The 24,704-nt window shown below is 36.8% G+C and overlaps 1 protein-coding gene across 3 annotated transcripts in view; it reads right to left on the bottom strand.

Annotated features, from left to right (window-relative positions):
- Positions 1 to 24,704, bottom strand: part of ANKRD31 (ankyrin repeat domain 31) — a 133,140-nt gene that overhangs the window by 55,767 nt on the left and 52,669 nt on the right. For all 3 annotated transcript variants that reach the window (XM_027100814.1, XM_027100813.1, XM_027100811.1), the window contains exons 12-17: positions 18,911 to 19,055; positions 15,953 to 16,005; positions 13,466 to 14,984; positions 12,776 to 12,946; positions 10,810 to 10,947; positions 2,889 to 3,031 (exon numbers count right to left, since the gene is read on the bottom strand). In XM_027100814.1, the coding sequence (XP_026956615.1) occupies positions 2,889 to 3,031; positions 10,810 to 10,947; positions 12,776 to 12,946; positions 13,466 to 14,984; positions 15,953 to 16,005; positions 18,911 to 19,055 (2,169 nt within the window). The remainder of the gene's footprint in view (positions 1 to 2,888; positions 3,032 to 10,809; positions 10,948 to 12,775; positions 12,947 to 13,465; positions 14,985 to 15,952; positions 16,006 to 18,910; positions 19,056 to 24,704) is intronic.

Raw genomic sequence — 24,704 nt, 5'->3', positions numbered from 1 at the left:
CACCAGGGAAGTCCAAGAATTGAATTTTTTAATTTAATTAATTTTAAGTAATTTAAATTTAAATAGCCACATGTGGTTAGTGGCTACAGTATAGGACAGTACAGCTCTAGATCAAATTCCTTATTTCAGGGGTAAAGATATCTTTATCTTTCTCAAGCAGCAGAACTAGGCCTAGAACTCAAGTTCTCTAAAATCCAGTTCGGTGTTTTGTCAAGCTCCCTTTCTGCTATTTCCTGTGATGAATTTTCAGTTCTTGGCATTTACTTTACAGAAGACCCTCTACATCTGAGTTATCATTTTCTCTAACCCTTGAAGTTACCAAATTTCTATGAGGGAAGCTACAGTCTTCAAAATAGGAAAATTCTCACTTATGAAGGCTACTTACAAAATTTGATCTAATCAAACATCCCTCCCTGTTCAATAACATGGCATTTTTTCCATCCATCAAGTCAACATATTTCTCTTGAGTTTTGGTCAATTTACTACTGGTCCCTGATATTGTAAATAGCCAACAATAAAATGGAAATACACTACAAATTGATTACGAAGCCAAAATGTAAAGATGTAGGATTTCCTGAAGTCATATATTAAAATAATATTGTAGGGCTTCCCTGGTGGCGCAGTGGTTGAGAGTCCACCTGCCGATGCAGGGGACGCAGGTTCGCGCCCCAGTCTGGGAAGATCCCACATGCCGCGGAGCAGCTAGGCCCGTGAGCCATGGCCGCTGAGCCTGCGCATCCGGAGCCTGTGCTCCGCAACAGGAGAGGCCACAACAGTGAGAGGCCCACGTACAGCAAAAAATAATAATAATAATAATAGTAATAATAATATTGTAGAAATGCTTGAAGCATCTGTGAAGCAACTGATAAATGAGAAACTTAGAGGTAAAACTGTTAACCTAAAAAAAAGAAAAATTTTGAATATTAATGGATTAATACAGGACCTAGGGAAAACTTGTGGCACCTCTCAAAATTTCTGAAAAAGAGAGCTTCCCTGAGGTCATGATGCAAAAAACCAACTGTGAGATAAAGGATGTCCTATGTGCTGTCATACTATTTTGCCAGAAAAGCTAGGCCCAGAAAGCATATATTATTCTGTTTTTGCTGTTCCAGAAATCAGTATGTATTTCAATTAGAAACTAAATATAATACTATTTAGAAAGGAGTTAACTTAGCAGGCATAAAACTGCTATCTAGAAAGGCTGCTTGCTAGGTTGGTCTGTAGCTGGCATCTGTGAACTTGGCTGGTAAACAGTGCCCTACATTGATATAAAACTGTCCCTAATTGATGAGTGGCTCTCTGTGCTTAAACTGTCTACACAAGCAATGTGGTTTATTTATGCTTCTGGGAGTCTGGAATCTTGCTATGTGCTAGGCAGAGGGTGCCTACATGACCAGCCCTCAATATAAATCTTGAGCACTGAGTTTCTAATGAGCTTCCCTGGACAGAAACATTGCACTTACATTGCTACATTTTCACTGCTGAGGGAAAAGCAAACTGTATGTGACCTCTCATAAGGAAGAGTGCATAGTACAGCCTGCACATGGATACCTCCAGACTCCACCTTTTTCTCTGATGATCCCCCTGTGTACCCTTACTATACTGCTGTAATAAATCTTAGCTATGAATACAATCATATGCTGAGCTCTGTAACACCTTCTAACAAATTTCCAAGTATAGGGGTGGTGGTATTGGGAAACCCCTTATTTTGTTTATATTCCATTTTTCAGGATAATGTCTAAAATCCTGATTTTCCTACTATGAAATTTTGGCCCTTATTTAAGTGGTTTCACTTTAAGTAACCTTTTCCCTGTACATATAACCAGTAAGTTCATCACTTCAATGACTCTTCCTGTTTGCTTTCTTCCATTGCATGACCACATAACTTTGAGACTTTGTCAATTCTTTTTTAATTTAAATATCTTAAAGGTCAAAGAGCTTCTTTGATCAAAAGAAGCCTCCCTGGACATTAGCCCACCCATTTGGTATTATTCTTCATCATTAGTTTATCTCTCTTATCTCTGCAAATCATAAATTCAATACTATTCTTTCACATGACTATATTTAGACTGAAAACAGTGGAGATATATTTTCATAAAATTAAATAAAATTACCAGGCTATTAAAAATACTAGAGACAGAAAAGTAGTTTTAGTGAGAGATCCAAGGAATTTTTTGTATGAACCTTGGTTTTATATTATTGTTGTTGCTGGTAGTTTCCTTAACTACTTTTCAAAGCCAATAATTATTCCTGAAGTCTATATTGCCTACTGACAAATCTTCTAAGGTTTGTCGAACAAAAAAGATGAGTTTAAAAATCTGGAGAATTTTAAAGTCTAGATTTGAAATTGAGTGTTACTGAAATAATTACCCTGGTGATTTTCTCTTGTGATATTTTTACCATAGCTATCTGATTAAAAAAAAAAAAAAGGAGAAAAAAAATACAAGAACCCCCAAGGAAACAAGCAACTTGAGCTTTTACCCATTTCTTTGAAACTTCAAACCCACTGAGAAATTTCGAGTTTAAAAAACATCTGGCTGTCACATATATCATCACTATATAGACTCTTTTATACACAACAGCAAAGCATTTAATGCAATTAAAATTGGAATGTATTATATTAATAGGCTGTGTTTACTTCTAGCCCTTTCATTTTATTCTCACTTACATGAATTACATGATGAAGAGACAATGGAAAAATGATTCATTAGGAAATACACTGGTTTTCTAATCTATATGTAATATCATATTCATTTGTACTTTTAAGCAGTTTTTAAAAATCATTTGTTTTAAGGAATCACTTCAGTTCGCAATTTAAAATATCTTCACTGTCTTCACTCACTTTTTAAAGAAAAAGAAATAGGAACCTAATCTGATGTGCACTATACCTTTAAATGGTTGTTTGCAATAGCACCATGTAAGGGCAGAATTCCATCTACATTTTCACAATTAACATTAGCACTAGCTTTTAACAACTCTACAATTATATCATTACATCCCGTACTAGCTGCCTCATGAAGTGGTGTCCAACCTAAAAAGGGAAAAAAGAAAAAACAAAACAAGCTGCTTACAAATCAGTATTCAAGTAGTATATTCATTATTAAGTTTATTTGCACTAATGGAATTATTAACTTTATTGATTCAAATGTATGTACTAAGTACTGGACAAGAAATAATATTGAAAACAGGCTACCTAAAGATCCCTGAGCCCAGAGCTGCCCCTGGACACGGGCCTGTCCACCAGAGGGCCCTGGATCCAGACCCACCCACCAGTGCACAAACTCTAGACCCAGGATGCACAGGGCCCTGTAGCCAGAGACGCTGGCACCCAGTTCCACCCACCAGTGGGCAGGCACCAGCCGAGAAATCCTTAGGCCCCAGGTCTGTGCACCAGCAAGGCTGCTTTAGCCTTGGGAACAGCCTCACCCACAGTGGGTGGAAACCAGCCCCAGGACAACTACAGCCCCACAGCCTGCTGTGGCAGGAGTCAGCCTACCCACAGGCAGGCCAGCACCAACCCTAGGACCAGCTGGGTCCAAGCTCTGCCTAGCAGTAGGCCAACACAAACTTTAGGACACACTGAACCCCACAGCCACCTGTATCAGGAACTGGCCCCACTCACCAGCAGTCCAACATGAGCTCTGGGACCCCTGGGTCTTGAAGCCAGACCCCAGGACCTGGCTCTGCTCGCCAGTGGGCTGGCACTGGTCCCAAGAACTAGCTTCACCCACTGGTAAATCTCCTATACCCAGACTCTGCCCATCAGTGAGCCAGCACTAGCCCTGGGGTCCCCTGGGGTTTAGCAGCCAGCCACCTTGTGACCTAGCCCCACCAACCAGGGGCCAGCAGCCTCCACACAAAGCAGGGCCTGGCAACCAACTGTACTGGGGGCCAGCCAAGCCTACGAGACCACACACAGTAGTCAGCCTGCCACAACAGAAGGACCCATGCAGCCCACCTAGGGGGTACCCCTAGAACATACAGCTCTAGTGATCAGAGGGGAGTGAACTCCTGGAAGCTTAAGACATTTCCTATAAAAGGCTACTTCTCCAAGGGTGGGATATGTAACAAGTCTACCAGATACATAGAAATAACTAGTTAAGCAAAATGAGGCAACACAGGAACATGTTCAAAACAAAGGAACAAGATAAAACCTCAGAAGAACTAAGTGGAGATAGGAAATCTACCTGAGAAAGAGTTCAAGGTAATGACTGTAAGGATTACAAAAGAACTTTGGAGAAGACTGGATGAACAGCGAAGTTAGAAGTTTTTAACAAAAAGTTAGAAAACATAAAGAACAACCAAACAGATGAAGAATACAATAACTGAAATGAAAAATACACTAAAAGGAATTAACAGTACACTAAATGATATATATAGGAACGAATCAGCAAGCTGGAAGACAGAGTAGTGGAAATCAAGAAGTGAGGACAGTTTAAGAGCTCTCTGGGACAATATGAAGTGTACAAACATTTTCTTTATAGGAGTCCCAGAAGACGAAGAGAGAGAGAAAGGGATGGAAAGCATACTTTAAAACATAATAATCTGAAAACTCCCCTAATCTGGGAAAGGAAAGAGACATCCAGGTCCAGGAAGCACAGACAGTCCCAAACAGGATCAACATAAAGAGGACCACATTAAGATACACTGTGATTTAAATGGAAAAATTGAAAGATAAAGAGAGAATATTAAGAGCAGGAAGGGAAAAGCAACAAATAACATACAAGGGAACTCCTATAAGGCTTTCAGCTGGCTTTGCAACAGAACTATGCAGGTCAGAAGGTACTGGCAGCATATATTTAAAGTGATGAAAGGGAAAAATGTACAAGAAAAAATACTCTACCCAGCCAGGCTCTTATTCAAATTTGATGTTGATATCAAAAGTTGTACAGACAAGCAAGAGCTAAGAGTTCAGCACCAGCAAACCAGCTTTATGTGAAATGTTAAAGGGACTCCTCTAAGCAAAAAGGAAAAGGCCATAACTGGAAACATGAATATCACAAAAGAAAAAGTTCATCAGTAAAGGCAAATATACAGTAAAGGTAGTAAGTCAACTGGGTACAAAACTATTAGGAAGGTTAAAAGACAAAAGTAGTAAAATCATCTATATCCACAATAAGCAGTTAAGCAATACACAAAACAAATACATGAAAAATACGATGTTGAAAACAGTAATTGTGAGGTGAGGAGAGTAAAAATGCAGGGTTGTTAAAATGCATCTGAAATTAAGAGATCAGCAAGTTAAAATAATCATATATATATATATACACACACATATATAAATAAAACTCATGGTAACCACAAATCAAAAATCTATAATAGAGCCACATGCAAAAAAGAGAATGGAAACCAAACATAACATTAAAGATAATCATAAAATCACAAGAGAACAAAAGATGAAAGGAATAAAGAAGAATTACAAAAACAACTCCCAAACCATGAATACAATGGCAATAAGTACATACATATCAACAATTACTTTAAATGTAAATGGACTAAATGCTCCAATCAAAAGACACAGAGTGGCTGAATGGATACAAGAACAAGACCCATATATATGCTACCTACAAGAGACTCACTTGAGATCTAAAGACACACACAGACTGAAAGTGAGGGGATGGAAAAAGGTATTCCATGAAAATGGAAACAAAAAGCAAACTGGGGTAACAATATCTGCATCAGACAAAATAGACTTTAAAACAAAAACTGTTACAAGAGACAAAGAAGGACATTACATAATGATTAAGGAATCAATCCAAGAAGAAGGTGTAACGATTTTAAATATATTTGCACCCAATATAGGGCCACCTAAATACATAAAGCAAATATTAACAGACATAAAGGGAGAAATTGACAGTAACACAGTAGGGGACTTTAACACCCCACTTTCATCAATGGACAGATCATCCAGACAGAAAATCAATACAGAAAAACTGGCCTTAAATGACACATTATACCAGATGAACTTAATTGATATATATAAAACATTCCATCCAAAAGCATCAGAATACACATTCTTTTCAAGTGCATAAGGAACAGTCTCCAGGATAGGTCACATGCTAGGCCACAAAACAAGAACTGGTAAATATAAGAAAACTGAAATCATGTTGAGCATCTTTTCTGACCACAACACTATGAGACCAGAAATCAACTACAAGAACAAAACTGCAAAAAACACAAACACATGGAAGCTAAACAACATACTACTAAACAACCAACGGATCACTGAAGAAATCAAAGGAAAAAACAACAAATACCTAGAGACAAATGAAAATGAGAACACAATGATCCAAAATCTATGGGATGCAGGAACAGCAGTTCTAAGAGAGAAGTTTATAGCGATACAAGATTTCCTTAGGAGTGAAGTAAGTCAGAAACAGGAAAACAAATACCATACGCTAACACATATATATGGAATCTAAAAAAAAAAAAAAATTGTTCTGAAGAACCTAGGGGCAGGACAGGACTAAAGACGCAGATGTAGAGAATGGACTTGAGGACATGGGGAGGGGGAAGGGTAAGCTGGGATGAAGTGAGAGAGTGGCATGGACATATATACACTACCAAATGTAAAACAGATAGCTAATGGGAAGCAGCCGCATAGCACAGGGAGATCAGCTCCATGCTTTGTGTCCACCTAGAGGGTTGAGATAGGGAGGGTGGGAGGGAGATGCAAGAAGGAGGAGATATGGGGATATATGTTTATGTATAGCTGATGCACTTTGTTATACAGCAGAAAATAACACACCATTGTAAAGCAATTAAACTCCAATAAAGATGTTAAAAAAAAAAAAAGATTACCTCAGGAAACAAGAAAAATCTCAAATAAACAATCTAAACTTACACCCAAAGGAACTAGAGAAAAAGAACAAAAAACCTGAAAGTTAGTAGAAGGAAAGAAATCTTAAAGATCACAGCAGAAATAAATTAAATAGAGGCTAAAAAAAATAGAAAAGATCAATGAAACTAAGAGCTGGTTCTTTGAAAAGATAAACAAAATTGACAACACTTTGGCCAGACTCACCAACAAAAAAAGAGAGAGGGCCCAAATCAATAAAATCAAAAATGAAAAAGAAGTTACAATGGACACCACAGAAATACAAAGGATCGTAAAAGATTACTACAAACAACTATATGCCAATAAAAAGGACAACCTACAAGAAATGGACAAATTCCTAGAAATGTACAGTCTCCTAAGACTGAATCAGGAAGAAATAGAAAATAGGAACAGATAAATTACCAGTAATGAAATTGAATCAGTAATGAAAAACCCCAAACGAACCAAAGTCCAGATGGCTTCACAGGTGAATTCTACCAAATATTTAGGGAAGAATTAAGACCTATCCTGCTCAAACTATTCCAAAAATTGCAGAGGAAGAAACACTTCCAAACTCATTCTACAAGACCAGCATCTCCTTGACACCAGAGAAAGATAACACACAAAAGAAGAAAATTATAGGCCATTATCACTGATGAACATAGATGCAAAAATCTTCAACAAAATATTAGCAAACAGAATCCAACAATACATTAAAAACATCATACACCATGATTAAGTGGGATTTATCCCAGGGATGCAAGAATGGCTCAATAGCCACAAATCATTCAATGTGATACATCACATTAACAAATTGAAGAATAAAAATCATATGATCATCTCCACAGATGCAGAAAAAGCTTTGGATAAAATTCAACATCCATTTTGAAAAAAACTCTCCACAAAGCAGGTATAGAGGGAACATACTTCCACATTATAAAGACCATATACGATAAGCCCACAGCTAAAATCATGTTCAATGTGAAGAGCTGGAAGCATTTCCTCTAATATCAGGAACAAGACAAGGATGCCCACTCTTGCCACTTTTATTCAACACATTATTAGAAGGCCTAGCCACACCAATGAGACAAGAAAAAGAAATAAAAGGAATCCAAATTGGAAAGGAAGAAGTAAAACTGTCACTCTTTGCAGATGACATGGTACTATACATAGAAAAATCCTAAAGACACCACCAAAAAACTACTAGAGCACATCAATAAATTCAGTTAAGTTGCAGGATATAAGATTAACATACAGAAATCTGTTGTATTTCTATACACTAACAACAAATTATCAGAAAGCAAAATTAAGGAACCTTCTCATTTTCAACTGCATCAAAAAGACAAATACCTGGGGATAAACCTGCCTAAGGAGGTAAAAGAGCTGTACTCAGAAAATTGTAAGACAGTGATGAAAAAAAAAAAAAAAACTGAAGATGACACACCCAGATGGAGAGACAAGATATACCGTGTTCATGGATTAGAAGAATTAATATTGTTAAAATGACCGTACTACCCAAGGCAATCTACAGATTCAATGCAGTTCCTATCATAATACCAATGGCATTTTTCACAGAACTAGAACAAATAATTTTAAAACTTGTACTGTAGCACAAAAGACCTCGAAAAGCCAAAACAATCTCAAGAAAGAAGACCAGAGCTGGAGGAATCACACTCCCTGACTTCAGACTATACTACAAAGCTACAGTAATCAAAACAGTCTTATACTGGCACAAACACAGACACACAGATCAATGGAACAGGACAGACAGCCCAGAAATAAATCCACACATTTATGTCAATTAATCTATGACAAAGGAGGCAAGAATAAACAATGGAGAAAAGACAGTTTCTTCAATAAGTGATGCTGGGAAAACTGAAGAGCTACATGTAAAAGAATGAAATTAGAACATTTCTCACATCTATACAAACATAAACTCAAAATGGACTAAAGAACTAAATGTAAGACTGGAAACCATAAAACTCCTAGAAGAAAACATAGACAGCATACTCTGACATAAATCATAGCAACATTGTTTTGTATCTGTCTCCTATGGCAAAGGAATCAAAATAAAAAATAAACAAATGGGACCCAGTTAAACTTAAACGCTTTTGCACAGCAAAGGAAACCACTGACAAAACGAAAAGAAAATCTACTGAATGGGAGGAAATATTTGCAAATAACATGACCAATAAGGGGTTAATATCCAAAATATATAAACAGCTCATAGAATTCAAAACCAATAAAAGAAACATGCCAGTCAAAAAATGGGCAGAAGACCTGAATAGACATTTTTCCAAAGACATACAGATGGCCAACAGGCACATGAAAAGATGCTCAACATTGCTAATCATCAAAAAAATGTAAATCAAAGCCACAATGAGATATTATCCTACTCCTGTCAGAATGATTATCATTAAAAAAACACCAATAACAAATATTGGTGAGGATATGTAAAAAAGGGAGCCCTTGTACACTGTTGGGCATGTAAATTGGTGCAGCAACTGTAGAAAACAGTATGGAGGTTTTTCAAAAAACTAAAAACAGAACTATCATATGATCCAACAATTCCACTGCTGGGTATATATCTGAAGAAAACAGACACTAATTCAAAAAGATACATGCACCCCAGTGTTCACAGCAACATTATTTACAATAGCCAAGACATATAAGCAACCTAAGTGTCCATCAACAGATGAAAGGATAAAGATGTGGTGTGTGTGTGTGTGTGTGTGTGTGTGTGTGTTTGTGTATATATATGCGCAATGAATTCTACTTGGGCATAAAAAGAATGAAATTTTGCCTTGTGCAAAAACATGGATGGACCTGAAGGGTATTATGCATAGTGAAATAAGTCAGACAGAGAAAGATACTCTATGTTATCACTTACCTGTGGAATCTAAAAAATAAAAGAAACAAGCAAATTCAGCAAAACAGAAACAGATTCATGGATATAAACAATAAAGTAGTGGTTACCAGTAGGGAGAGGGAAGGGGGGAGGGGCAAGATAGGCGTAGGGGATTAAAAGGTACAAACTACTATGTATAAAATAAATAAGCTACAAGGATATATTGTACAGCACAGGGAATACAGCCAATATTTTACAATAACTAAGTGGAATATAATCTATCAACTTTGGGTTTTTTTGTTTGTTTGTTTTTTAGTTTTATTTGTAATTAAAAATTTTTTTGAGGTACAGTTGTACAATATTACAACTTTGAATCACTATGTTGTACACCTGAAACTAATATAATAAATCAAGTATACCTCAATAAAAAAGTATGCTTCATTTTTTTAAACAAATTAACCACATCAAAAATATTTGTTGATACAAGTGCCAAAAGACTCACAGAGCATAAGATATAATGGGACCAGAGTAAATACTAATCATGTCAAATGGTTTCAAGTTAGATATTAAAATAGAGTAAGATCATCTGACCTTCCTATTTATATCTTGTATTGTCACATTTCTCTTTGAAATGACATTTGATCAATCAATCTGAGTTTTTTCCCTCTGGAATTCCTTATACAAGTTTCTTTTGTGCTTGAGAAAAATGTTAGAAGATAAATTTAAAAATGGAGGTTTAAGATAAAAACAAGACATGGGAGAAAAAAGGAACAGTATTAATAGACAAGGAAAGAAAAGAAGGGACAGGGAAATGGGAAAATTTGGTATTCTCTACAAAATTAGATAATGATATTAAGGCCTCCAAGGAAAAGTTCTAAATAAAGCTTCTTTCCCTTCCCATTCTGTATACTCCCTCTGAATGCTCCCAAACGTATGTTAAAAACTGTTTCAAAGGAGAAGGTTATTTTAGCAATTGGTGTGAACCAAGATAAATGTTACTATTCAACTAAATAATAATATATTATAAAAAGATTTTCAAAGTGAGCAGCTATATATCAGCCAGGATCAAAATGGGGGAGGGTAGCTGAAATGTGTATATCAGTGAGTTCAAATTATAAAGACAACTACAATTAAAAATCGAAACCTGCGTTATCTTTTAGATTCACATCTGCTCCAGATTCTATCAGAGCTTTCACCAGAGACAAGTTTCCTCTTCTGGCAGCCAAATGAAGCCGGCTTTCTCCTCTGGCATTCCTCTTACTGATCCCAGCTGTTTTCATTTCTGTAAATTTGCCAAGCAAAACTGAGTATTCTTTTCTGCCAAGTGCTGATTATTATGAAGGATCTTAGAAAATACACAGCAACTTCCTCAGAACATCCTAAGTAGGATGCACTACACAGAAACATACCTCAATTAATATCATTGCTGTTACTATTTAAAAATATAACTTGTAAAGAATTGATAGAGCATCTGATCACATTACTTCAAATTCATTCTAGCAGTTGTTCACTCTATCATATGCTTGATTAAAACAAATAATACTTGCTTCATTTCTACACTCACTTCACTCTCAGTAGTCCTCTATCAATGAATAAAAATTTTCTTACACCAAATTGTGATTTTATAAAAATCCTCTTTCTATAACTATTCTTATATCTCAGTGGGTGTGTTTCTGATCACAAAAGATGCCAAGAACCAAACCATGGCCTACTGGGTATTTCGTTTTCTTTCATAGAAAATGTAGTACAATATCATTATCTGAAGATTTTAAAATCTTTTCCTTGCATCACAAGTTAGACTTGAGTTGGAACTAAAAACAGTGAATAGTTTTTTTCCCAAACTATGCTAAAATGATGTACTAAAAGATTTTTTGTAACATCATATAAAGAAAATAAAAGACAATATCTCTTCTTCAAGTGGCCTACAGTATAGTGGAATGACAGACATGTAAAAAATTACATTAAAATATGATCCAGTGCTGCTAGAGAAATGTATTAGTTTCCTGTGGTAGCTGTAACAAATGACCACAAACTGGGTGGTTGTGTTGTGCTTAACACAACACAAATATATTATCTCACAGTTCTGGAGACCAGAAGTCCAAAACCAAGGTGTCAGCAGGGCTGCACTCTCTCTGGAAACTCTAAGGAAGAATCCTTCCTTGCTTCCTCCAACTTCAGATGGATACCAGCATTCCTTAGCTTCCTTGGCTTTTGGCCACATTGTTCCTTTGCCTGGGTTTTCACATTACCTTCTCCTTTCCTGTGTGTCTCAAAGGTCTCTCCATTTTTCTTTTATAAGGATACTTGTAAGATTTGGGTCCCATTTGGAAAATCCAGGACATCCTCCTCATCTCAAGATCCTTAACTACATCTGCAAAGATTCTTTTTCTAAACAAGGTAATGTTCACTCTTTAAATGAGATAGTATCACAGATTCCAGGGAACAGGACATGGACATATGTTTTGGGGGGCCACTATTCAACCCGCTACAGGAGGTATGTATAAGAAGAGCTTTAGTTTACATGACAGGCGGACAATGCAGGAAGGTTCAAAGAGTATGCCTATATTCCTACCTCTTACTATATCAACTTTTTCTTACTAAATCAACTTTTCGGTGCTTAACATTTAACCTGAAGTAGTCCAGTCTATTGTTCACACAGAACTAGCTCCAAGAACTATCAAAGAATAGTCAGCTATCCATGCTGCCAAACACATACAGTTCATGCATCTGACACAAAGAAACTAGTGGCTATGCTTCTTTAATTTCCCATGTGTTAAAAGGGCTCAGTGGAAGTATCTAAGGGATCTGACACAATTCAGATGTGCTGCCCCCGCTCAACGTTCTTGCTGTCTCTACTGTTTATCTTATCTCCTCTAACGTAACAAATTAGAAGTCATAGGCAAAAATATGACAATATATTGGAAGACTAAGAGATTCTCAAGTGGTGGATTACAGTAAAACCATCTGACAAATATAGCTGAAATAACCTTATAAATTAGTGAATGACTGAAAAAAACGGTAAATATGAAAATGTGTAATTCTTTGAAGCAGAGTGGATTGCTAGGCTTGATCATGCAAACCTTTTCCTATATAAAAATAGGAATACAAACCTTGGCTGCAGGTAGCTTTCAAGAAATTTTGCCTTCTTCTGAAATTCTGAACTTTTTTGTGTTCCTGGATGTTAGTAGGCATGTGAATTTCTGAATCTGTTTTTTCTTTCTTCTCCTCACAATTTCTTATAGTGTTTTCATCTCCATTGACATTATTAGTTAATTCCTCACCTGAAAAACATTTTGCAATATCAGTGTTGTAGTTCTCCTTACCGGTTACACGACTAAAAAAGAGTCTAGTCATGTTAATTGTTCCAAGTTTCTGTTCCTAGCTGGACTGCTTATTTTAAAGGAGTGGAAGCCTTTAAAAATGTTTTCATACAACAAACATAAATTAGTTTTCTGGATGCAATTTCAACTGTGAATCACTGAAATCAATGGAGCTAACAATTTCCTGCTATGAAAATGTTGTTTGCTTTCTTGATACTAAGAAGGTGCTGTATTAAAAAAACTCATAGAAACATAAGAACTCATAGAAATACTGTTTATTATCTCCTGTCAATATCAATTTAGCACATTCTTTCAAAGTAAATACCATTACTTAACTAATTAAAAGTATCTCCAAATTATGGTCCACATGTCCTCATTCTTATCAGTTTGGGCATAGGTTGAGTGAAATTCAGTTAGAAATTTCTGTGAAGTAAGTAAATCTATAGGAAACGTGTACAAATTGAGCAATACTACTAATACCTGGTTTGTGAGAAATTTCCTTCTCTTCTCTTTGACTAAGCTGTGAGAGGGTCAATTCTTTACTGATATTGTCAATGGACTGAAAGCCTATACTATGTATAGTTTTGATCTCTTGTCTCCTTTTTTCAACTTTAGTTGTTTCCATTACTTGAGAATGAACAACTCTGGATAAAGGCCTATTTGAAGAACTTGGTTTTTGGCCTTTGTCGGTGTAATTCCTTTTAGTGTCTCCTTCCTTATTCACCTTTTCCACAATATGTGTATCCGTTTGATTCATTAAAGGAGTTGGTATTCTGGGGCTACAATCCTGAGGCCTCTCGAATAGTTCCACATGACTAGTCAACTTTGAAACTTCATGTGTTGAGAGTGTTCTTGTACAAGCAAGGGAAGTATGTTCAGGACTGCCATGTGAGTGATCAAAAGAAGTTCCACATGTACATTGTTCATAATCTGAAACATGTTCAGAAACTATTATATTATCTGAATTAGAAAAATTAACAGCTTCCTGTTGTGGAAATATGGTTAGGCTGCCTGCTTTTATTAACTCATTTTCCTGTGAAAAATGGTCTTGAGAAGGTAAAAATTGTTGAAAATCCATTTCTTCTCTATTTGTTTTATTCTCTTTATAATTATCGTGGTTTTTGCAACCTGAAGAACTTATCACCTTTTTAAATGTTACAGTCTCCTCAGGAGCACAGGAATCACCATCATCATCATTATTAAAATTTTCCTTTATAAAGGATGGGGAAGAGTTTTCCCACTTATTAGGGCTCTCATCTTTTTGACCTGAGTTACTGTTTTCATGAGATTTATAAGGGCTAATGTGCTGCTGTTCTTGGTGAGTATGAGGCTGCTGATCTGTAGCAACAAGTGGTAACTCGGTTTTTTTATGTAAAGAAAGTCCTGAGAAAGAAACGGCTTCAGCTTGGTCAGTGGATTCTAATTCCAAAAATTTTATTTCTTGTCTATCTGATAAATCCAGGCTTTGGGTATGTGTCTCTTTGGGAAATGAACAAGTCTCAACATCGTTACTTAAACCATTTTTCAGGCCTGACAGAGATGGGCTAAAAGGTTTACATGACTTTTCTGGAAGGTCATCAAGGGTTTGGAGAGTATGCTGTTGACAAGTAACCAATCTGTTTATTTTTCTGGAAGAAGAGACAGCTATTGTCTTTCTTGGATTGCTTTCTTGGATTGCATCATCGACTTGAGTTCTTTTATGTCGTGTATTTCTTCTTCCTTTATCTTCAGACACATTTGTGCTGGGATCCTCAACACCATGGAGATTGTCCTTTCTGAGTTCTGTCGAGTATATTTGGTTAAGAGTTGATCGTTTATACTTGGATTTACCAAATTTCGTGTTTTGGGAATCTTTTTGGTAATGTTCATATACATCTTCTTTATTTATAAATAAACCCTCTTTGCTTCCTTTATTGACTTTTACATGTTCTGGCTTCTGTCTCTTGGAATTTTCATCACAAACAAACCCACTGTGATTTTTAGAACTGAATTTTGGTTTCTGTAGAAACAAAATACATAGTTAGCTTTAATTTTCAACTATAGTTCTACACTTAATTCATTCTGGATTGGAGATAAAGCAAACTAATATTCCATTCAATGTTATAATTTGATCTCACCACAGGACCTGCTGGGATATATACAACCTGGTTTGTATTTCAGAAAAGTAGACTAACAGAAGAAAGGCAAAAGTAATAGACTCAGTATGTGTACTAATCTTTATTTTCTCCTGTACATTTTAATTTCTTTTTGCCAGTATTTTAGCACTATCTATCTTACTAAACATAATGAAAAATTTTAATCTACCTAATTTTTATAGGCTTTTAAAACAATCAGGTAATTCCTTTACAAGGAATCTTTACAAGAATACTGTAGAAACACTCTCCTCTCCCATTTGTTATATAGATAGACCTAGAATTAAGAGAGTTTCTTCCTCTGGTATCTGTGAGAGACCACAGGTAGGGCAGTGGAAGAAGGGATTTAAAAACAAAAAGACAGATATACAACCAAGTTGGCCTGCATGGAAAGATTACTGTGGGCTGCCAAGATTAAAACAGGGACAGTGCTTCCTCTCACACATCACAACACAAGCACCAGATGAAAAGTAACTGCCCACCACGTGAAGTTTGAAGGGATGGATCGACACCTTTGACTTTTATACTGTGCTCAGGCCAGAGGAAATTTGACATTGTTGATAACCCTCATGGCTCCGTAAAGAGGAGAAAGGAAATGGAAATGGCTACCAATACATTAGTGTGCCCACATATGCTTTATTTACTCAACTGCTTCCCAAACTAACAGGCCAGAACCTTCTGATTCTTATGTAATTATTCCAAAGTGTCTTAAAAGCAAAGGTGAAGTCACTGTTCCTGGTGAATGCTTCAGTAGTCTTTCTTTCCCCTCTGATGATCTATAAAATAACCAGCAGGTGTGCTCTATAAAAATGTTTATTGTTGAACAGAGATATACCTTGTGGTGGTGTTCATCCTCTAAGTCTGAAGGGTCAGTGCTATTTGTCTGCGCTGTAAGCAAAAAGAGAAAAATCAAAGAAAAGAGCCTCCAGTAGTCAGACTCTAGACTTCTAAAACCAAAACTCCTTTGCCATGAGAAAACCAAGTGGAAAAAGTGAAATTATGCAAACACTTTCTATTAAAATTGACACATATAATATTCCATAATTTATAATTTCCATATTTATTGAGAAAGCTGAAAACATTTCTCTAGGAAAAGCAAAACAGACCCAACAAAATTATGTTAAAGATGGGCACTGAACTCAGTATTTTTATATTCCCCACAGTTATACTCAGATATGCAACTGTGTGCAAGGTTTTGTAAGGCAAAAAATTCTTCCATAATTAATTGTATTATCATCATTTTCTAATATGTCTGCTTAATAAATTTGCAGGATACATAAGTAATATACAGAAATCTGTTGCTTTTCTATATACTAATAGTGAACTATCAGAAAGAGAAAGCAAGAAAAAAATCCCATTTACATTTACAATCTCATCAAAAAGAATAAAATACCTAGGAATAAACTTAACCAAAGAGGTGAAAGACCTATACTCTGAAAACTATAAAACACTGATGAAAGAAACTGAAGATGATACAAAGCCATGGGAAGATATACTGTGTTCTTGGACTGGAAGAGTACTGTTAAAATTTCCATACTACCCAAAGCAATCCCTATCAAAATAGCCACAACATTTTTCACAGAACTAGAACAAATAATCCCAAAATTTATATGGAACCACAAAAGACCCTGAACTGCCAAAGCAATTTAGAGAAAGTTGAACAGAGCTGGAGGTATCGTGCTCCCTATTTCAGACTATACAATACTACAGTAGTCAAAATAGCACAGTAATGGCACAAAAACAGACACATAGATCAATGGAACAGAATAGAGAGTCCAGAAATAAACCAACACACCTATCTTCAATTAGTCTATGACAAAGGAGGCAAAAACATACAATGGAGAAAAGAAAGTCTCTTCAACAAAGGGTGCCTTCAATAAGTGGTAAAACTGGACAGCCAAATGTAAAAGAATGAAATTAGAACATTTTCTCACACCACATACAAAAATAAACTCAAATGGATTAAAGACATAAATGTAAGACCAGAAACCATAAAACTCCTAAAAGAGAACACAGGCAGAACACTCTGACATAAATCATACTAATATTGTTTGAGATTTGTTTCCTAAGGCAAGGGAAACAAAAAATAAACAAATGGGACCTCATAAAACTGAAAAGCTTTTACACAGAATAGGAAACCATTGACAAAACAAAAAGATGACGTACTGAATGGGAGAAAATATTTGTATAAGCTACGACCAATAAGGGGTTAATATCCAAAATTTATAAACAGCTCATACAACCCAATATAAAAAAAAAATCCAATCAAAAAAATGGACAGAAGACCTGAAAGATATTTTTCCAAACAAGATAACACAGAAAGGGCTTCGCTGGTGGCACAGTGGTTGAGAGTCCGCCTGCCGATGCAGGAGACGCGGGTTCGTGCCCCGGTCCAGGAAGATTCCACATGCCGCGGAGCGGCTGTGCCCGTTAGCCATGGCCGCTGAGCCTGTGCGTCCGGAGCCCGTGCTCCACAACGGGAGAGGCCACAACAATGGGAGGCCCGCATACCGCAAAAAAAAAAAAAAAAAAGTCTACAGATAACAAAGATTGTTAAGGATTTGTAGAAAAAGGAGCCCTTGTATACAGTTGGTGGGAATGCAAACTGTTAAAGCCATTATGGAAAACAGTATGGAGGTTTCTCAAAAAACTAAAAGTAGAACTACCATATGATCCAGCAATTCCACTGCTGGGTATATATCCAAAGAAAATGAAAACACTAATTCAAAAAGATACACACACCCCAATGTTCATAGCAGCACTACTATTTACAATAGCCAAGACATGGAAGCAACCTAACTGTCCATAGCAAGTGAATGGATAAAGAAGATACAGTATTATATATATACAATGGAATATTACTCAACCATAAAAAAGAATGAAATGCTGCCATTTGCAACAACATGGATACCTAGAGGGTATTATTCTTGGTGAGATAAGTCAGAGAAAGACAAATACGCTGTTATCACATATATAGAATCTAAAAAAATAAAACAAACCAATGTATATAACAAACCAATGTATAAACAGAAACAGACTCACTGATATAGAGAACAAAGTAATGGTTGCCAGTGGGGAGAGGGAAGGGGGAGGGGCAAAATAGCGTTTTGGAATTAAGAGATACAAACTACTAGGTATAAAATAAATAAGCAACAAGGATATATTGTACAGCACAGGGAATATAACCACCATTTTGTAATAACTTTAAATGGAGTATGATCTATAAAAATACTGAATCACTACATTATATACCTGAAACTAGTACAATATTAGAAATCAATTATACTTCAATAAAAAAAATAAACAGTTCTTATATAATCTTCTTGAAACTGCAGGTCAAGTTCTTTTGTAGTTCAACTTAGTGCAATGATGAATGACAAGGCAAAAGTACAGCCATAAGAAAATATTCTTAAGGAATGAAAGTAAACAATCCTGGCCATATTCATGGAAAATGATAAAGCCAAATATAAGTTACATCACCCATGTTATTCAGACAACGGATTATGGGGAAAAGACCCAGAACTTTACAAAAGTTTTCTTAACTGTTTCCAATACATATCCTGGGGGAAAGTACATTTAATACTATCTTTCTTTGTTCTTTTAGAGTTCTTCCATTTGGTGCATTTGCAAACAAGTCAGTGTGCTCAACTAAAGGAATGGAGCAAGGACACCACAGGATGGATTTTCTCAAAATTTATGAGGAAAACCAATTTAATTTCTATAATTCCAAGTTTGATTTCTATAACTCTCTACTGACATGATGAACAGATATAACAGGGCAGTTCAGTTTTACCTGATATAAGATGCTTTTGATGTTTAGGAACATATCTCTCAAGGAGACGCTTCATACATGAGTCTTTAGCTTCATCCAAAGCACACTTTCCACTGTCATTTCTAAATAAAGGATCTGCTCCATTCAAAAGAAGTAACTGTGCCACCTAGAGGAAGATTTTGTGAGGGAGCCCAGACAAAAGGTGTATTATTATAAATGTGTGCCAGCATACAACTCTAAGCATCATTAAATATTTCTTTCAACAATACAGTTTGGGTTTCCTGTAACATTACTGCCCCAAACCAAAAATTAATGTAAATGCTACTGAATCATAATTTATTAATATAAATATGCCTCCTCTTACAAAAAAAAAAAAGGAGAGAGGAAGTAAGGAAGAGGGAGGAAAGGAGGAATGGAGGGAGGGGCAGAAATGTTTGTGGTTCAGTTGCTGATGAAATGGAGCTCGCAGATATACCAGGAATTAGGATTACATTCTGTAGTAGTAAATGTAATTTTAACAGGTTCCAGGAAATAGCTATGTCTTCTGTATAGACCTGTGTTGCTGCTGCTCCCCCTCGGTATCAGAGAGAAACAGGTAAATCTTTAATCTGTTACTGCTCCTCGAGTAACCTCCTCTATGATGCTCTCCCTGACCTCCTCACCCACTGATCCCCTAGAGAAAAATGACCTCTTCCTACTTTTATGTACATATTTTATGTCCAATATGCTGTATATTATACTTATTTCTTATATATTTCTCTCTCCTGTACTCCAAGTTTTTTGAGGGTAGGACTCTGTTTTCTTTTAAAATTAATTTATTATTTTTGAATAGGAAATTAATAAATATGGTTCAAAATACAGAAGGCTCAGAGAAGTAGACAATGAAAAATAAGTTTCCCTCCTCAACCCTTGTCCTCTAGTCATCTAATTATTTTTTCTAAGTCAGCTCTGGTTACAGTTTCTTCTGAACTTTTCCAGAGTTAGTCTAGTCCAACAGGTATATACGTACGAATCATAACTGTGTACATACATTTTTTCTTACACAAGTGGTCATATACTATATACATTCCTGCCCACCCCACCCTGCAACAGACTTTGAAGATTGTTCCAAATCAGTATGGATTGAACTTCATCATTCTTTTTAGCAGCTGAGTAATAGTTTACTTTTGAATGTACTATATGAATGTACTATAATTTACTTAACCAGTACCCTACTGATGCACGTTTAAGTTGCTTCCAAGTTTTTGCAACAGATATATGTCTTAATCATCTTTATATTCCCAGTGTCTATTTCAGTATCTGGCATAGAGTATATATTTAATAAATGTTGTTTAATAAAAGAATGAATGTTGACCAAGGAGGATGTGGGTAACAGGCTTTAAATAACATACTAAACGAAGCCTAGATTTCTCTGTTAATGTCTGGAATGAGAGAAAGGATCTGAATTTCTGAAAATTTTATGCATCTGAAGATTAAAGATATATACATTTTTCCTTTTATAAGAAAGCATTCTAGGAGAGAAAAATGCCCCACCACACACAGGGAGAATATGAGCCAAATCTTTTAAAAATTATTAAGACTCAGCAACTTGATTCTGCTTTTCAAATGGCTTTACTGTGGGAGTTTAATGCTAGATAGGGCGATTTGAAAGTAACAGTAGATACAATTAAATTTATAATTCATATTCCTGGAGCTTCACATTTTGTTTAGTAATACAAATAGAGAGTGTACCACTTTTTTTCAGGAAAAGTAGTTTCATAAGTGGGTTGCCAAAGGAGCTGTGTTGCTTATCTCTGGAGGTTTTATGTCAAATAATAAGCCATGCAGTATGAAAGTAACTCAGGATCAACAAGCATGAGAAAGAAGATGGGAGGAAGGGAAAAGGCAAGGGCTAGAGCTTCACTTTTCTGGAAATCTGGGCTGGTGATCCCAAGGGAGTGAATACATTACTTTGGCAGTCTCTGTTTTAGACTCTGGATACTCTGCGTCACCAACTATGCACATTTACCAATTCTCTCTACAGCTTGGTATCAGGAATTCTGAAGCCTAACTAATATATCCTCTTTAAAAAACTCTCTTCTTACCAAATGGCAGTAAATCAGTTATTTCCACTATGCTTTTTACCCCTATTTTAAATCTGCATTTAGGTTCTGTATTAGTTATCTGTTGCTACCTAACAAGTTACCCCAAAACTTAGTAGCTTAAAACAATAATAAATATTTATAATCTCATAGTTTCTGTGGGTCAGGAATTTGGGAGTGGCCACAGGTGGATGGTTCTGCCTCAGGGTCTCTCATGAGGTTACAGTCAAAATGTTGGCTGGAGATACAATCACCTAAAAGCTTGCCTGGGGACTTCCCTGGTGGTGCAGTAGTTAAGAATCCACCTGCCAAGGCAGGGGACACGGTTCGAGCCCTGGTCCGGGAATATCCCACATGCCGCGGAGCAACTAAGCCCATGAGGCACAACTACTGAGCCTGCACTCTAGAGCACGCGAACCACAACTACTGAGCCCACGTGCCACAACTACTGAGCCCACGTGCCTAGAGCCCATGCTCCGCAACAAGAGAAGCCACTGCAATGAGAAGCCCGTGCACCGCAACGAAGAGTAGCCCCTGCTCGCCGCAAGTAGAGAAAGCCCACATGCAACAATGAAGACCCAACGTGGCCAAATACAAATAAATAAAATAAATTATTTTAAAAAATTTAAAAATTAAAAAATAAACAAAAGTTTGCCTGGGATTGGAGGATCTGTTTCTAAGATGGCTCACTAACATGGCTGTGGGCAGGAGGCCTTTGTCCACTGCCACGTGAACCTCTCCATGGAGCTGCTTGAGTGGCTGCACGAAATGACATCTGGCTTCTCCCAGTGTTGCTGAACAAGTGAGTGAGAGAACAAGGAAGAAGCCGCAACAGTTTTCAACCTAGTTTTAGAAGTCATGTACTGTGTCACTCCTGCCACACTGTGTTTGTTAGAAGCAACTCACTGAAACTCCAGCCTACCCTCCTGAGGAGAGGAATCAGGATCCACCTTTCGAAGGGAGGACTGTTAAAGAATTTGTGGACATACTTTAAGATTACCACATGTTCTTAACTGGAACAAGCAGAGCAATTTCAGTAAGTGGCTGGCCTCACAATCCCCACTTATTTAGTTCATCAAACAGTAGGCCCCATAAGGAAATACACTGCTACTTAAAGCTTGCCCGTGGCTTTTCACCTTTAATCATATTATTGACTCTAGTGCTTTCCTCCCTCTAGAATCAGCTGACTTCTGTGTGGCTGAACCACACTGACTCCATTTTGTCAGCTCTATCTTAGGTCTGAAGTCCTACCCCTTCCCTTTCTGCATGATTAAGCTTTAGCCTACTCACAAGGAATGTGCCCAAGCCAGATAAATTCCCTGTCAACTTTTACCCTTGCTGACAGAAAACTGGAAGAGTGTCTTCTGTTGACACAGATGCTTAATGGTCATGAGACCCCCCAGGGGGAGGAAAAATCTCCAGTTCCAGTTAGTGTGGACATGCTTCTCATTTGGTAGTCAGATCCTGTTGTTAGCTTTGGCCACTTTAAATCTCCCTGTGCTCCTTTCAGTGGTGAGAAGCACAGCTGTGAATGCCTCTGGATTGTGTCTGCCCAATCCTGCCAGTATGTAAGCTACCCACAATAAACTTCACAATTGCACTTTATGGAATTGCCTGCTTTGTTTTCCAGTCTCAAAGTTCCTTTTCAGTTTGGAGGATATTATTCCATATCTCTGCCTTCCAACAACTTCCTTGCATAAGAAGCCAACAGGACAGAGAATAAAATTCTTTCAAGTACTGGAAAAGACAGTATTTTTACCGCACATCCCTAATGGAATATAAACAAAACAAAAAGAACTGTAAAAAAAGCACTTCATTAGTAGTTCCATTGTTAATAATAATATTGTTAATATTCATAATAATAATACACTAATAGTAATACTGTTAAGTATGCTGTACAATAAAGAAATTAATGTATTAAGAAACAAATGTTTAGCATAAGAGAAAAAGAGATACAAGTATAAAATCAAAGTTATTATGAATATTAAGTCTGAAATGGAAATATCAGTAAGAACTCATGATTTGTTTTTCTTTCTAAAAGTATACATTTCACTGAAAATGCCTAAAAACAATGACATCCAATAGCAATGAGCACACATAGCACCCAGATTGTGGTCTCTGATAGTTTTTACATTAAAACACCATTTAGAGAAAATATGGGAAGAAACATAGATAAAGTCAGTCAAATCCAGAATTTAGGAAATTCTATAAGACAAATGACCCAGGTTCTAGAAGACACACACAAAAGAAAATATAGGAAGAACTGTTATAGATTAAAACATACTTAAGAGGGACTTCTCTGGTGGTCCAGTGGTAAAGAATCCACCTCCCAATGCAGGGGACGCAGGTTCAATCCCTAGTCAGGGAACTAAGATCCCGCATGCCGCAGGTCAACTAAGCCTGCATGCCACAACTACTAAGCTCCTGCGCCTCAACTAGAGCCCACGTGCTGCAAACTACAGAGCCCACACACTCTGGAGCCTGGGCACTACAATTAGAGAAGAGAAAACTCGCATGCCACAACTGGAGAGAAGCCCGAGCACTATAACAAAGAGCCCGCGCACCACAACGAAAAATCCCGCATGCCTCAACGAAGATCCAGTGTGCCACAACTAAGACCCGACGCAGCCAAAAATAAATTAAATAAATAATAAACCTTTAAAAAAACCACACACACTTAAGAGACATAACAAACACATGTAAAGTACACACATTGATAGATCATGATTCAAACAAAAACTTGTAATAAAAAACATTTTTAGATAATTTGGGGAAATTTAAATATGGACTAGATATTATTAAGTGGTATTTAAAATTTTAATTTTTATAAGGTAAGATGATAAAAAATGTGGGTGTGGAAAAAAATGTCCTTATCTGTTAGAGATGCAGGTACAAGTATTTATGGATAAAATGGTATGATGTCTGGGATTTTAAAAAAATACTCCCAACAACAACAAAACACCATCCATGCTCCGGCCTGTTGATGTGGTATGACTTTTTAAAGTGTAATAGAATATACAATCAAACTTTATAAGAAAGCTCACTCCAGACACAAATGGAATGCATAATCACCATGTGTGGGGGATATCTTTTCAATATCTGTGAATCCCAGCAACATTGTCAATGAACCTCCAATTCAACATCTCAAATATTTATATACCACAGGATACTTCAGGAGTTAGAGGCCTGTGCCTTTGGTCCCTTTTACTTCACTAAGGGTACAAGAGAAGGCTACATATCTGCAAAGGCCAGAAAGAAGACAGCCAGTTATAGCCTATGAGGCAGAAGTTAATTGGAGCCAAGTTATCAGGAGGGGCAAAGGAAGAACTGAGAAAGAAAAGAAAAAAAGGTATAAATCACCCACGGCTCATATTACCCAAAGGGAGAAAAGATTCTTGACCAGGACAGGTCAGCCCTGGCAAGTTGGAGAGCGGATGGGCCATGGAGAGAGAGAAGAAATGCTTTGGCATGAGGTTTCTCTGCTAGAGGCCAGTTTTGAAGAGCAGATAAAAGACAGAGAGAGGGCTCACACCATCACTTGTTCTAGCATTCTTCTGGCCATTAAATTAGGTCCAAGGCAGAATTTTCTCCCCCAAGCCCTCTACAAAATGTGCAGGAATGACCACCTACCATCAGGTGATACATTATCCAAAAAAAGCAAAACCACCCAAACCCTCCAAACTAGGAAGGGATATGTCCTATTTGTCTACGCCCATGGTTCCTGGCAGCCTTCC

This window comes from Aethalodelphis obliquidens, unplaced genomic scaffold (genome assembly GCF_003676395.1).
Source record: "Aethalodelphis obliquidens isolate GAN/ISIS:26980383/991018 unplaced genomic scaffold, ASM367639v1 scaffold4, whole genome shotgun sequence".
In the NCBI taxonomy this organism is placed as follows: domain Eukaryota; kingdom Metazoa; phylum Chordata; class Mammalia; order Artiodactyla; family Delphinidae; genus Aethalodelphis; species Aethalodelphis obliquidens.
This window is presented reverse-complemented; position numbering and strand designations above follow the sequence as displayed.